We start from the raw sequence: 13885 nt of genomic DNA on the forward strand, positions 1-13885 counted from the left end.
GCCTCACTGAAGATGAAACGGTTTCACTTTTCTAGACATAAAAATGATGGATACAAATACACTGTCATTTATGGTATTTGTCCGTAATGCATATTTATACATTCATTGGTGTGCTTTTAAGTCTTGCAAAGTAAAGTTGTCTCCACTTTTGTGTGGGATTGTTTCCACTACAAGCACAAGACTACTTTTTTTTTTTTTTTTTAACGTGATGCTGCTGTGGCTCTGTGTTATGTTGGGAAAGTTTAACTCCTGAATCCCCCATCTGTGTACTGGTCTTATTTATATACAGAAACAAGGAATATGCTACTTAGCAGTATGCATCTGTTCTTGGCATGTAGAGCTGCAGAGCCACACACTTAAGATAGTAGATCGCCATCTGGTTTTGGGCTCGGATGCTTGCAGGTTGTTGTCGTCTTCGGAAGAAGTCTTTGGTCACGAGATAGGTGACTCCTCCCTTGGACGACAGTGCGCATGGGCATCAACTCCATCGTTAGATTGTTTTTCGCCATGATGGGAAATGATGGAGTTTGTAGAAAAGAGAGAGATGTCCATGTGTGATGTCTAAGTAAGACAATGCTGGAACAGATACAGGTCCCGGGGAGGCGGGTGGGCGTGTGTGGCTCTGCAGCTCTACATGCCAAGAACAGATGCATACTGGTAAGTAGCATATTCCGTTTGAGGCATATGAGCTTCAGATCACACACTTAGGATAGACTATATAGCAGTATCTCCCCTAGCGGTGGTCACCTGTATTGGTTGCAGCAGTTTAAAATAAAGTCTTAAGGACAGCCTGACGCACAGAAGTTTGTTGCTTTGCTTGCACGTCAACACAATAGTGTTTAGTGAAGGTGTGTGTTGTAGACCATGTGGCTGCCTTAAAAATATCTTCCAAGGGAATGTTTCCTAAGAATGCCATGGAAGCCCCTATTTTGCGTGTGGAATGCGCTCGAGGGGGAACCGTTAGTGTGCGTTTAGCCGTGTGGTAGAATATTTGGATACACATTTAATTATCCACCTAGCTATCCCAGATTTGGAAATGGGGTTGCCTTTATGTGGTGGAGAGAAAGCAACAAACAATTGTTTTGCGGAATGATTTGGTTCTGTCAATGTAGTAGAGATGGGCTCTTTTAACGTCTACGGTATGAAGAGCTCTTTCAGCTACCGAGTCTGGATTTGGGAAGAACACTGGTAACTCTACTGATTGGTTAAGATGGAACGGAGATATGACTTTTGGAAGGAATTTCAGATTTGTTCTAAGAACCACTTTGTTACGGTGTAATTGTAAGAATGATTCTTGTATGGTTAAAGCCTGGATCTCACTTACCCTTCTGAGGGATGTGATGGCGATAAGGAAAGCCACTTTCCATGTAAGGAACTGTAGTTCGCATTTATGCAGAGGTTCAAATGGGGGTCCCATGAGCCTTGTAAGAACAATGTTTAGATTCCACACTGGAGAGGGTGGTAATGTGGGAGGAATAATCCTTGTTAGTCCTTCCATGAAGGCTTTGATCGCAGGTACTCTAAAGAGTGACAAGTGTTGTCTATTTTGTAAGTAGGCTGCTAATGCTGCTAGGTGGAGACGTATGGATGAGTATGCCAAATTACATCTTTGCAAGTGCAGTAAGTAGCAAATGATGTCCTGGATGGATGCATCCAGTGGGTTTATATGATTGTTAGTGCAGTAAATGGCAAATCTTTTCCATTTTGCAGCGTAGCAGGCTCTTGTGGTAGGTCTTCTGGCCTGTCTTATAATATTTATGCAGTCTGGTGGCAGGTTGAGGTAACCGAACTCTAGGACTTCAGGAGCCAGATCGCCAGGTTCAGTTGAGCTGGATCTGGGTGTCTGATTTCTCCATGGTTCTGGGTTAATAAGGACGGGGAGAGATGCAGTTTTTGGTGTGGAACTAGCGAGAATTCCAGTAGTGTTGGGAGCCATGGCTGGCGTGCCCATGTGGGAGCTACTAGGATCAGTTTGAGAGACTGTTGCCTGAGCTTGCGTACCACTAATGGAATGAGTGGGAGAGGCGGAACAGCGTACGCAAATCTGCCTGACCAGTTCATCCATATCGCATTGCCCTTTGACTCCGGATGGGGAAACCTTGCGGCAAAGGTTGGGCATTTTGCATTTTCGTGTGTGGCGAACAGATCTATGTCTGGTTGGCCCCATTGTTGGAAAAAGGGCAGTAGGACTTGGGAATGTAGTTCCCATTCGTGGATCTGTTGATCGGCAATTTGATTGTGAACCCCTGGAAGGTGTTCTGCAAGTAGGTATATTTTCTGAGGGATGGCCCATCATCAAATGTTCTGTGCGAGCTGGGACAGCTGGAGAGAATGTGTGCCTCCTCGTTTCTGTATGTAATACATGGCTGTCATGTTGTCTGTCCGGATGAGGACAGTTTTGTTCTGGAGATGTAGTTGGAATGATTTTAGTGCTAGGAACACTGCTAGCAGTTCTAGGTAATTGATATGGAGCACTTTCTGTTGAGTGGTCCATTTGCCCTGAGTGGTGTGGCCGAGGAGATGGGCTCCCCATCCTGTGAGCGATGCATCCGTTGTCAGCACTATGTGTGGAAGAGGCTCTAGGAACGGCCGCCCTTTCGAGAGGTTCGTTATGTTCCACCATTTCAGAGAGCGATGTGTGCGGCTGTCCACCAACACCAGATCTGTAAGTTGTCAGTGAGCCTGGTTCCACTGACTTGCTAGACATTCTTGCAAGGGACGCATTTGAAGTCTTGCATAAGGCACAATGAAGATGCATGACGCCATCATGCCTATGAGTTGCATGAACACTCTTGCTGGAAGAGTGTGTTGGATTTGGAATTTTGTGATAAGAGCTTGTATATTGGCTATCCTGGCGGGGCTGGGATATGCTAGTGCTGTGGAGGTGTTTATGGTGGCTCCTAGATACTGATGTATGTGAGAGGGTTGGAGATGAGATTTGGGATAGTTTATTGTGAATCCCAAGTTGTGTAAGATTTGGATGGATTGGTGAGTGTGTAGAACACATTTGTTGAATGGATACGGGAAGACATGAATTTGTTGCCTTCTGAGATGTGCTGCTACTACTGCCAGGCATTTTGTGAATACTCTGGGTGCGGTTGTTACCCCGAATGGAAGGACTGTAAACTGGTAGTGTTGTCCGTCCACCACAAACCTTAAATACTTCCTGTGGGCAGAATGTATGGGAATGTGGCAGTAGGCGTCCTTGAGATCTAGTGTGGCAAGGAAATCGCCTTGTTGCAGTAGTGGGAGCACTTGTTGAAGAGTGATCATATGGAAATGATCTGAGTTGATATACAGATTTAGGGGTCTGAGGTCGAGTATTGGCCTTAGAGTCCAGTCCTTTTTGGAGATTAGGAAGCAGAGTGAGTATACCCCTGTACCCTGATGTTCTAAGGGAACTGGTTCCATTGTGTGTTTTTGAAGCAATGAGAGAATCTCTTGTTTGAGGAGCGTAAGATGGTCTGGTGACATGGAAGGCTGTTTGGGTGGTATGTGAGGGGGGGGGGAGGGGGGGGGGGATATGTTGTGAGTTCCAGGCAGTAACCATACTGGATAATTTATCTTACCCACTTGTCTGTTGTGATGGAGTTCCAGACAGGTAGGAACTGTTTTAGTCTTCCCCCGACCGGAGTGGAATGGTCTGGGGGGAGTGGAGTAAAGTCACTGTTTTGTGGCAGGGGAGGTACGAGTGTTGTTATTACCTCGACCTCGCCCCTTGTTGTTGTTTCCTCTGTATCCGCCTCTAAAATATCCTCTACTGGGGGATGTTTGTGTAGCGGGTTTGAATGTAGAGGAGGTGTCCGCTCCCATATTTTTGGAGGCTCCTCTATAGAAAGAGTGCCGAAAGGAGCCACGTGGTTGGGGAGACTGTAATGCTCCCATGGACTTAGCCGTCTCTGTGTCCTTCATTTTTTCAAGGGCAGTGTCTACTGCTGGCCCAAAGAGCTGTTCCTGATTGAATGGCTGACTAAGTATGGTAGGTTGTACCTCTGGCTTAAAGCCTGAAATGCGTAGCCACGCATGTCGTCGAAGGAGCACACTTGTGTTAATTGCTCTAGAGGCGGTGTCTGCGGCGTCAAGCGCACATTTAATTGCTGCATTTGAAGTAAGTTTTCCCTCCTGGATAAGGTCATTTGCCTGGGTCTTATATTGGTCTGGCAGATGTTGTAAGAGTCTCTAATTGATCGTAGTGGGCCCTGTCATAGCGTGCTAGTAGGACTTGGGTGTTGGCAATACGCCAATGATTAGCGGCTTGTGCTGCTACTCTTTTGCCAGAGGCTTCTAACAGTTTGGATTCTTTGTCTGGGGGTGGTGTATCTCCTGTGGTTTGGGAGTTGGCGCGTTTCCTAGCATTGGAAATGACCAAAGAATCCTTTGATGTAATTAGGATCTTCAGGGGCAGGCCTATATTTCTTTTCTATCCTTGGGTTGAGAACCCTGGCACGAACGGGGTCTTTAAACACTTTAATCATGGGTAGAATTTGTACAGACTTTTGAGATTGTTCGAAAGTGTCTAATAGGAAGTCTTCCTCGGGTGCGTCTGAGTGCATTGTGACGCCGTGGTAAAGTGCCGCTCTATTTAATAATTGGCCAAACCCCAGGTGATCGTCAGGAGGCGATGGTTTTGAGGGATATGGCTGAGGGTCAGGCATGTCTGGTAGAGTGAATCATCCAGTGGTGAGCTGTCTGGATCCGTGAACGGATCATTAGGGTCACCCCCACCCCCTAGGTCATCATCATCATCCTGTGGAAGTGGTGTATGTGATGGACAGGGTATAGGTAAGGGTGGTGTAGGCAGAGGGGGTGGGATAGGAGGCAGGATAGGAGAGGAAGGAGGCATAGGGGATGTTGCAGAGTCCTTCCCGTTTACAGGAACTGGGGCAGGTGGTGTGTCCAGTTTCCGTTTTTTACAGGGCACCGCGGTGACATGTCCAGTCTTGGGGTTGATATAAATCTTTTTCTGCCTTGGGTCGATGGGATCTGGATGAAAAAGTTCTTGTTCTTCAGGAACAGTCTTTGGTACCGATTTTTTCGGTTTCGATCGAGGTTTTGGTTGATCGGTGGATTTTGGCTTTAGGAGGCGTATGAGAGTCCTTAGCCGTTGGTTTCGGTACCGATGATGGTTTCGGTGCCGATGTCGGTTTCGGAGCCGAAGGTGTATCTGTGGGCTTGGGAACCTTCGGTGCCGGTTTATCTATTGGCCTTGGTGTTTTCGGGGCCGAAGGCGCTGGAGCCGATTTCGGTGCCGAGTGGTCTTTTGTCTGCGGTGCAGAGGGTGCCGGTTGGACAATGACATGCGGTTTGCTCGGTCCCGAGCTACCAGAAGGCTTATGTTTCTTCGGAGCTGAGCCCGGAGGTGGGGCTTCTGAAGGGTGTTTTCGGTCTCGACTGGAGCCAGCAGGCGAAGTCTTGACCAATGCCTTTGGTTTTGGTGGGGTTGGGGCAGGGGCAGTAGTAATCACACGTTGCCCAGGAGTGATGGGGTCGTCTGAGTCATCTACTTCGGAAATTATTTGTAAATCTTCGGAATCTTCTTCCGGGACATCGGGGCCTTCATCAAAGATGTCCTCTGGTTCCGGAGCTGTTCTCTGTGCCATGATGTGTCGTCGAGCCCTTCGATCTCGGATGGTCTTTTTGGATCGAAAGGATGCGCAGATTGGACAGCTGGACTTGTCGTGTTCAGGTGATAGGAACAGGTTGCAGACTTTGTGGTGGTCATGTGCGGAAATTTTGCTCCACACTGGGGGCATTTTTTGAAAGGCGTCCTTTCCATGAGCCGTAGGCCTCACGCCGTGGATAGGCCCAGCGGCCCGCGTTGACGTCCGGAATCGAGCCGATTAAATCGATGTCAAGAATGAAGGTGCTTCGATGTTTTGTGTGAAGTTTTGCGCTTGGAATTGATATTTACAACCGGAGCGGAAAAGTTGCATCCGAACCCAATGGCGGAAAAAAACAATCTAACGATGGAGTTGATGCCCATGCGCACTGTCGTCCAAGGGAGGAGTCACCTATCTCGTGACCAAAGACTTCTTCCGAAGACAACAACAACCTGCAAGCATCCGAGCCCAACACCAGATGGCGATCTACTATCCTAAGTGTGTGATCTGCAGCTCATATGCCTCAAACATATTGTTTTTTCTTATGTATCAGTGCATCTTTTACAGATTTGGATGTATTCATAATATTTTTGTTACATTTCTTTCAAGGTTATGTTCTATCTTGTATTATCCAAATCAAATTTAAATTGCTCACTCTGCCAGGGTCAAACAATAATGGCCATAATTTAATCCGATTACCAGTTTATACATCTCAAGAACTTTTAATTAGGCTATTTTAATGAGACTACCAACACAGATTGGCTTAGAGGTATTTCCCATTAGTAAATGAAGGGTTAATGCAACACATTAATAAGACACTACATCTGTGAAAGTTGCAAATGACAAAAAGCCACATTTTAAATAAATCCTAAAGGGTTACACATTTTTCTGTTCTACTTTTAATAGTTTTATTGCGACATCCACACCAGACAGCGAATTCGAGTTTTGAAAATTTACATTTGTTCTCTTACAAAAACAGCATTCCTTGGAATGCACAATGTTCAAGTGAGAACGGATTTAGAACAGAAACCTGAATCTACGCAGCAAGCACTCTGAGAATTGCTTGCTAATCACATCCATCATAATCCTAGGGTCATACCTTGTATTGTTCTGTGCCCTGGGAAAGCTGTTTCAGCTGAGAGTCTAACTGTGTAAACCGATGGGTTATCCGTTCTATTCTGGAGTGCAAATCTCTGTATTCGTTATATTCAGCATTGAAGTCATTTTTATAGCCCTGCCGCTGCTCTTGGGATGCAATAGCTTTGTATTTCCTAAATGAAAAGAAAGATTAATACAGTCACTGTAAAAAAACACAAAAAACATATGCTTTATGTTAAAATTTGTTTAATGCATCCTTCCTACCCTTCTCGCCCCAGGACTTATTCACCCTCCCTTCCTCAACACCACACCCCCCTCCCCAGGCAATCCCTCACCGGCCGTTAAATGTAGGTGAGATCTGATATTCCTGATGAATTTCTTATGCATCATAAAATTAGGCTGTGATATCATTAATTCCCTGTTGCTCAACACAGATCTCATGCGATTTTTGGTGACCACCTCTATAACCAACACTCTGCCACCAGAATACACTATTTAGACTCAGTCACATTACAAAATCTGAAGCAGCGTGTAAAGTATACATACAATATTCATGTGGTTAAAGATTTTTTCTAGTGAGAGTACGTTACACAGGGAATAGATGCTTAGAGTGACTTCACTGTACACAGAAACACTACCGTTACATTCCAAGGGTGGACATGGCACAGTGCAGCAGACAGAATAAAACTATATTGTAATAAAAAGGATTAGCGTGGCATGACTCGTCACTAGAAGCACCGTCACATGGAATATGCAATGATAAACCAAGAATTGAAAGAAAATGCAACCCTTCGGTACCATCTGCATCTGTATATATATTTTTCAGTGAGTACGTAAAAGTGGGATTACAACTGCTGCATCTTTTAATAAAAAAAGACAATAGCAATCCTCGATTGCATCTACTGAAACGACAGTGCAAACATTTATCACATTATTCACAGCACTAAACCACAAGCCAAACTAGTAGTAGGACGCTCAGTATTTTGGCGTTGCCTATAATAAAAATACTTACCTGTAAATGCTGTTTTCAAGGGTTGATATCTGTACTGCGGCACAAACTGTTAGCAAAGCCAAAAGGTAGTATTGCTATTGAAAGGCTAGGATGAACGGCTGTGCCAATGCTTGTTTTTTCATATTGTCAGGGAAGCAGAAAGGAGTTTAGAAGAGATTACTCAACTGTATTCAGTTTTTGAATCAGACACAGCAGAAACATAGCTGTGACCCGAGGCTCAGGCTCGGGCTCACACCTAGAGTCACTTTCTTTGCAGGGTGAAATGAAAATGGAGGTAATGATGGTTCCAACAGGTTTATCATTGGGGAAAAATGTTTATATTAAAATAGGGTTAGAAAAAATACTGGCGGGGAGATGCCTTAAAAAGTAACGTATAGAGAGCGCTAGGTGGCGCTAGCCAAGATGGCCGCAACGGTGTGAGGCTCCTGGCTGCCGGACCCCTCGTAGTCGGCCCACATCCGCAGATGCTGTCCTAGGTCGGACCCAATGCCTGGCGAGTGCGGAGACACCGATGCCCGACCCTCAGAGCGAGTTTGGCCTGCTTTGGCACCTTCGAGGCTGAGGTAGGCGGCCCGTAGCCCGCGCCTGCGCTGAATCCCTCCGGTTCTCTGTGCGGCTCCATCCGCTAAGGGAGGCCCCGGCGCACCACGAGGGGCGAAGGCCGCGCGCTCCCCATCGGCTGCCGCGGGAACAGAGGGCGGACGATCTGCCCGTGCTGCTACCTACTGGCGCCTGCCTGGCGGCAGAGAGACTCCGTTCGGCGGGTAGATCGACCCGCTTTAGCCTCGACGGCCCGGGGCCGCCTGGGGGCCTGTGTCGCTGCCTGTCCCCACTCTACCCGGACGCTTGGCCCGGCGCTGTCTCCCGGGGGATGGGTCGCCCTGGCCGCCCCGTCGTGCTCTCCTGGTGAGTCCCTGGCTGGCTGAATCTGGAGGTGGTGTAGGCGAGGAACTCCTGACGGCTGCCCCGTGACCGGAGGAGCTGTGGTCCGGGCCCTCGTTGGACCTGCTTCCGAGGTGAGCTGGGGGAGGCGAAGCTTGAAGGGCGCTGCCCGGGGGTGGTGAAGCCCTCGTCGGCGGGCAGATCGGCCCGGAGCGGGAGCCGCCACTTCGCCGCTGCCTGCGTGATACGACTCCTCCTGGCCCCCCCCCGCTGCTCACCCCTGGTGAGGAGGCCTGGGGAGGGTGCGGGCGGTTGCTGCGCTTGGGACAGTACCGTGCCCTTGGCGTAGACCTGTGCGGACTGCTGTGGTGGCTGTCGGCCCTGGACCTTCCTGCTGCCTTGATCGCACCGGCGTCCCGGTGGCCCCCCCACAGTTCACCGTTGGGCACCAGTGCGGGTGGACATTCTGGCTTGAGGCTCCCGCTGTGGCGACGACTACCTGGTCCGGATCCAGCGGAGTGGCCGGGCGGCGCCCTTGCCCTCTCTTTCCCATCGTTCTCTCTCCCCCCTCTTCGGCCTGGTGCGGGGGGCTGCCCCGTTTGTTGAGCGGGAGCCGTCTGCTGGCCCTCCGGGCCTACCCTCGGGCCCGGCCTGTGCTCCATCGGTCCGCCATGGGCAAGGAGAGGGGCCCCAAGCTGCCGGGCACGTCTCATCAGACAAGGATTGATCAGTTCGCCAGCTCGGACCCTCCGGGCGGGGGGGGGGGGCTCCGGCCCCGAACAAGGACCTGGCCGTCATCCTCCAGGCCATTGATGCCTCCCGCACCTCCCTGGAGGGGATGGTTGGGGAGGTGAAGGTTGATGTTGCGCTTTTACGGCAGGATCTCCGCAATGCCACAGCTCGCATTACGGAGGCGGAATCCCGGATCTCCACGGCGGAGGACGATATTCACTTGCTGCAGGATCAGGTCAGGGAGCTCACAACCCACTCCAAGGAACTGCACAGGCGGGCAGAGGATGCCGAAAATCGCGCCCGTCGCAACAACCTTCGCCTGGTGGGTTTTCCGGAGGGAGTGGAGTCTGGCCGTGCCGATGATTTCCTTGAGCAGTGGTTCAAGTCCTGGATGCCGGAGACCGGGCTGTCGACCTGGTTCGTGGTGGAGAGGGCGCATCGGTCGCTGGCGGCCAAACCTCCCGTGGGGGCTCCCCCGCGCCAGTTTATCCTGCGGATCCTCAACTTTAGGGACAGAGACGCTATCCTGCGGGAGGCGCGAGTGCGTGGTCCTTTGACTTTCAACAACCACAACATTATGGTCTTTCCGGACTACACCCGGGAGGTCCAGGAGCAGCGCCGCTCCTACACGGAGGTGAAGCAAAAGCTGCGCTCCCTGGGTCTTCAGTACCAGCTCCAATTCCCGGCCCGCCTTCGTGTTGTATTCCAGGACAAGACGCTGTTCTTTGATACCCCTCGGGCAGCCTGGACTTGGCTCACTGAGGAACGGCCTCTGCGCCCACCCGCGGGGGTGTCATCCACTGCGGGGCCCCGAGGCCGAGAAGTGCCTGTAACCCGGCGACCACGGCGCAGGAAACGCACGCAGTCCCGGCTGCGCCAAGGAGTGGTGACGGCCCGGACCCGGTCTGCCAACGCTTCTGAGAAACGTGTGAGGGACTCATCGGCCTCCTCTGGCGCATCGTCTCAGGCGGCTGGGGGACCCCGGCGCTGCTTGTCACCCAGGCCGGGGGGATCCCCTGCCCATCTCACCGTACAGTCTGACTTGTCTGACCTCTCCCGTAGTCCTGCCCTGTAATGTGTGGTCTGCCCCGGGTATCCACGGGGGGGGGGGGGGGAGATGGCCCTGTTCGAGGGCGGGGAGAAGGTGACTCTGCACTCTTGCTACTACCTAGGACGTATCACTGAAATCCGTACTTCCGGAAGGGTCCACTACGCTCTTTACACCCGAGCATCTAAGCTTGGGGTCTTGTAACTGTTGGGTTTGTTCGGGCGACAGATGTTTCCGTTTTTGAAGTGTAGGGTGGGGGGTGGGGGCCTGGGGTTGGGGGTCTGATGGTTGTTTCTTTTTGGGGGACTGTTTTGTTTGGGTTGGATTTGTTTTTCTTTGAGCGTCTTCTACTACATAACACTCAGTGCATCGCCGTGCCTCTCCACACACTCACCCGCGCGGGCCCCACTGCCGCTCGCCCTCATGCGCGGTCCAATGCTCCTCCCTGGTGTGGGACCCGTGGTCCTGGCTTCTTATGGCCACCCCATCATTAGCGTGCTCTGCTCTTACCATTCCCATTGGTGATCTCACCTCCAAGGCTCATGTGCGCATTCTGTCATGGAATGTGAATGGCTTATTGGACAGACTCAAGCGCACTGCAGTTCTTAAATATGCCCAGCGCACCGAGGTCGACGTCCTCCTTCTCCAGGAGACCCACCTGCTGGGTGAGAGGTGTCCCTTCTTGGCCAGGTACGGGTACGACTGGGTGTGGCACTCGGGATTCTCTCGCGGATCTCGGGGAGTCGCCATCCTGCTGCGCCGTTCCGTCCCCTTTGTCTTTACCCGGGTGATCCGAGACCCCCAGGGGATGGGGATCGCTGTCAGCGGTACGCTGGAGGGTCGGCCGCTCAATTTCCTGTCACTCTACGCGCCGCCCATCGGGTTGTCCCAGGCACTATCCCATGCCACGTCTATGTTGGCTGCTCTCCCACCGGGTGCAGTTGTTTTGGGTGGGGATTTTAACGCTGTCTCTGCCCCGCAATTGGACTCCTCAGGTCTGGTATCGACGCCCCGCGCTGCGCGGGCTAGGCAGCTGGTGGGGTGGGCAGAAGCTCAGGGCTTATGCGACGCTTGGCGTATCTGGCACCCGCACGCACGGCAATACACCCACACCTCAGCCGTCCATCACACTCACACACGGATCGACGCAATCTTTGTCCCTTCCACCGAATGTGCGGGCATCCAAGATGTCCAAATCTTTCCCAGAGGGATATCCGATCACTCCCCTGTCCTCCTGGGTCTGGGTCTCCCGCCCCAAGGGGCCCGTCAGATGTGGCGCTTCAACGCCTGGTTTCTCCGGGATAAACCAGGGTGGTGGGATCCGCGTTGGCGCAGTACTTTGGCGACAACGATGGGTCAGTCTCATCGGCGGGGACCCTCTGGGAGGCGGGTAAGGCCACCATCAGGGGGGCCGCCAAGGCGCTGGTGGTGCGGCACCGTCAGACGCAGCTCCAGCAACTCACTGCCTGCGAGGCCCGGGCGTTACGTCTGGAACAATCGCTACCCTGCGGAGGGAGATCCGGCTGTAGATAAACAGCTGCGGCTTTTGCAGGAGGAGATTCGCCAGCGGTCGCTGGATGCGGCTAAGCTCCTCTGGCAGTCCTCGGTGGCACGGGTCTACGGGTGGGGTGATAAGAATGGTGCTCTGCTACACCGGCTGGTTACATACTCGGGGGCGTCGTGCATTATCCCGGCGGTCACCGATTCGGAGGGCCAGCTTCAGTCCTCCTCCGTGGCCATGGCAAACGCCTTTGCTCAATACTACGCACAGTTGTACCGAGCCCGGGCGCCGGAATTATCCCTAGCTTCGTTACTTGCAGCTCATAATTTAAAGCTTCCTTGTCTTCGGTCCAGTGACTGGCAGAGTCTGGAGGTACCCATCTCTCTAGAGGAGATTGGGGAGGCGATAGGGCGGGGAAGACCCCGGGACCGGATGGATTCCCTCAGGAATTTTATGCCACCTACAAAGACCTTCTGACCCCTCGGTTGAGTGCCCTGTATGCTGAGGCGGTAAAACGTGGCTCCTTCCGTCCAGAGGCCGACATGGCCACGATTGTGGTTTTGCCCAAGTCCACGCCACCCTCTTGTGATAGGTCGGCCTACGGGCCGATCTCCCTCATTAATACGGATATCAAAATCTACGCGGCGGTCCTGGCACAGAGGCTTCGGCCCTTCTTGTCACGCCTGGCGCATCCAGACCAATGTGGCTTCATGCCGGATCGGGGTACTCGCCACTGCCTCCGTCGACTTCACGTGGCTCTGGCTCACCGCCACCGCATATCCCCATATCTCACGCTCCTACTCGCCGACTTCGAGAAGGCTTTTGACTCGGTTGGGTGGCCCTATCTATTTGAAGTCCTGACTCATATGGGTTTCGGCCCCAAGTTTGTCGGAATGGTGCGGGTCCTTTACGCGCGCCCTCGTGCTAGAGTGCTAGTTAATGGGGCGTTGTCGCGGCCGTTTCGGATCGGCCGGGGGACACGGCAGGGGTGCCCACTGTCGCCCCTCCTCTTTGCCCTTGCTATGGAACCCCTTGCCGCCCTGGTCCGCGTGGATCCTCTTCTTCGGGGCTGGGAGTGGCCGGATCTTGCGCCCGACAAAATAGCCCTTTATGCGGACGACGTTTTTTTGTACCTTAGCGATCCGGCACAATCTGGTCCCCGTGCGCTCCATCTCCTGGGCCTTTTTGGCCGTGCGTCTGGCCTCTATTTGAACCCGCACAAGTCGGTCCTAGTGCCTCTGCACCCCTCCCGGGAATGCTTTGACTGGCAGGACAGGATTCCCCTCCGCCGGCTGTCTTTAAAATACCTGGGTATTTGGGTCTCCCTTCTCCCAGAGCTGAGTTGGGCCCTTAACGTGGCCCCCCTGGCCAAGAAGGCCAAGGCGGATCTGGCGCGCTGGCACTCGCTCCCGCTCAACCCGCTGGGGAGGGTGGCACTCTACAAAATGATGATTCTCCCCCGGTTCCTTTATGTACTACAAAACACCCCCGCGTCCTTTCAGAGGCCTTGGTTCCGCGAGATGGACGGGCTGGCGACTCGATTTCTCTGGGGTGGTGGGAGACCACGGCTGGCCCTGTCTACGTGTCGCCTGCCCACCTTCGATGGAGGGCTCGGCATGGAGGGCTCGGCATGACCAATCTCTACCTCTACTATTTGGCCACTCGCCTCCTCGTCATTCATGATTGGTTCGGAGGGGGATGGTCCGACCCGGCCTACAGGGTGGAACTAACTGCCTTGGGTTTCCCCTGCATTTTGGATCGCCTGTATGGTGCTCCCATCCCCGCTTCCTGCCCCGGCATCACTAGAGCGATCTTTTTGGCCTGGCGAGCGGCGCTTCGTCACACCCGGTGGACCGGGCGGCTGACTCGCGCCACTCCCCTTTGGCATGGGACGTGGTTACGGGACGTTGCTGCCCTGGAGGGTTTTCGATCATGGGACCTGCTCGGCATCTCCCAGATGGGGGACGTCTGGCGGGGGGGGGCGCATGTGCTCCTACGCGGAGCTGCAGGCG

The 13885-nt window shown here is 52.6% G+C and overlaps 1 protein-coding gene across 2 annotated transcripts in view; it reads right to left on the bottom strand.

Moving 5' to 3' along the window:
• The window catches only part of ELL (elongation factor for RNA polymerase II), a 225870-nt gene that overhangs the window by 52051 nt on the left and 159934 nt on the right, over positions 1-13885 (bottom strand). For both annotated transcript variants that reach the window (XR_014972352.1, XM_085639498.1), the window contains exon 10: positions 6700-6871. Coding sequence is in view for 1 of the 2 variants with exons in the window: in XM_085639498.1 (XP_085495624.1) it covers positions 6700-6871 (172 nt within the window). In the remaining variant the exon portion in view is untranslated. The remainder of the gene's footprint in view (positions 1-6699; positions 6872-13885) is intronic.

This window comes from Triturus cristatus, chromosome 12 (assembly GCF_964204655.1).
Source record: "Triturus cristatus chromosome 12, aTriCri1.1, whole genome shotgun sequence".
NCBI classification, from domain to species: domain Eukaryota; kingdom Metazoa; phylum Chordata; class Amphibia; order Caudata; family Salamandridae; genus Triturus; species Triturus cristatus.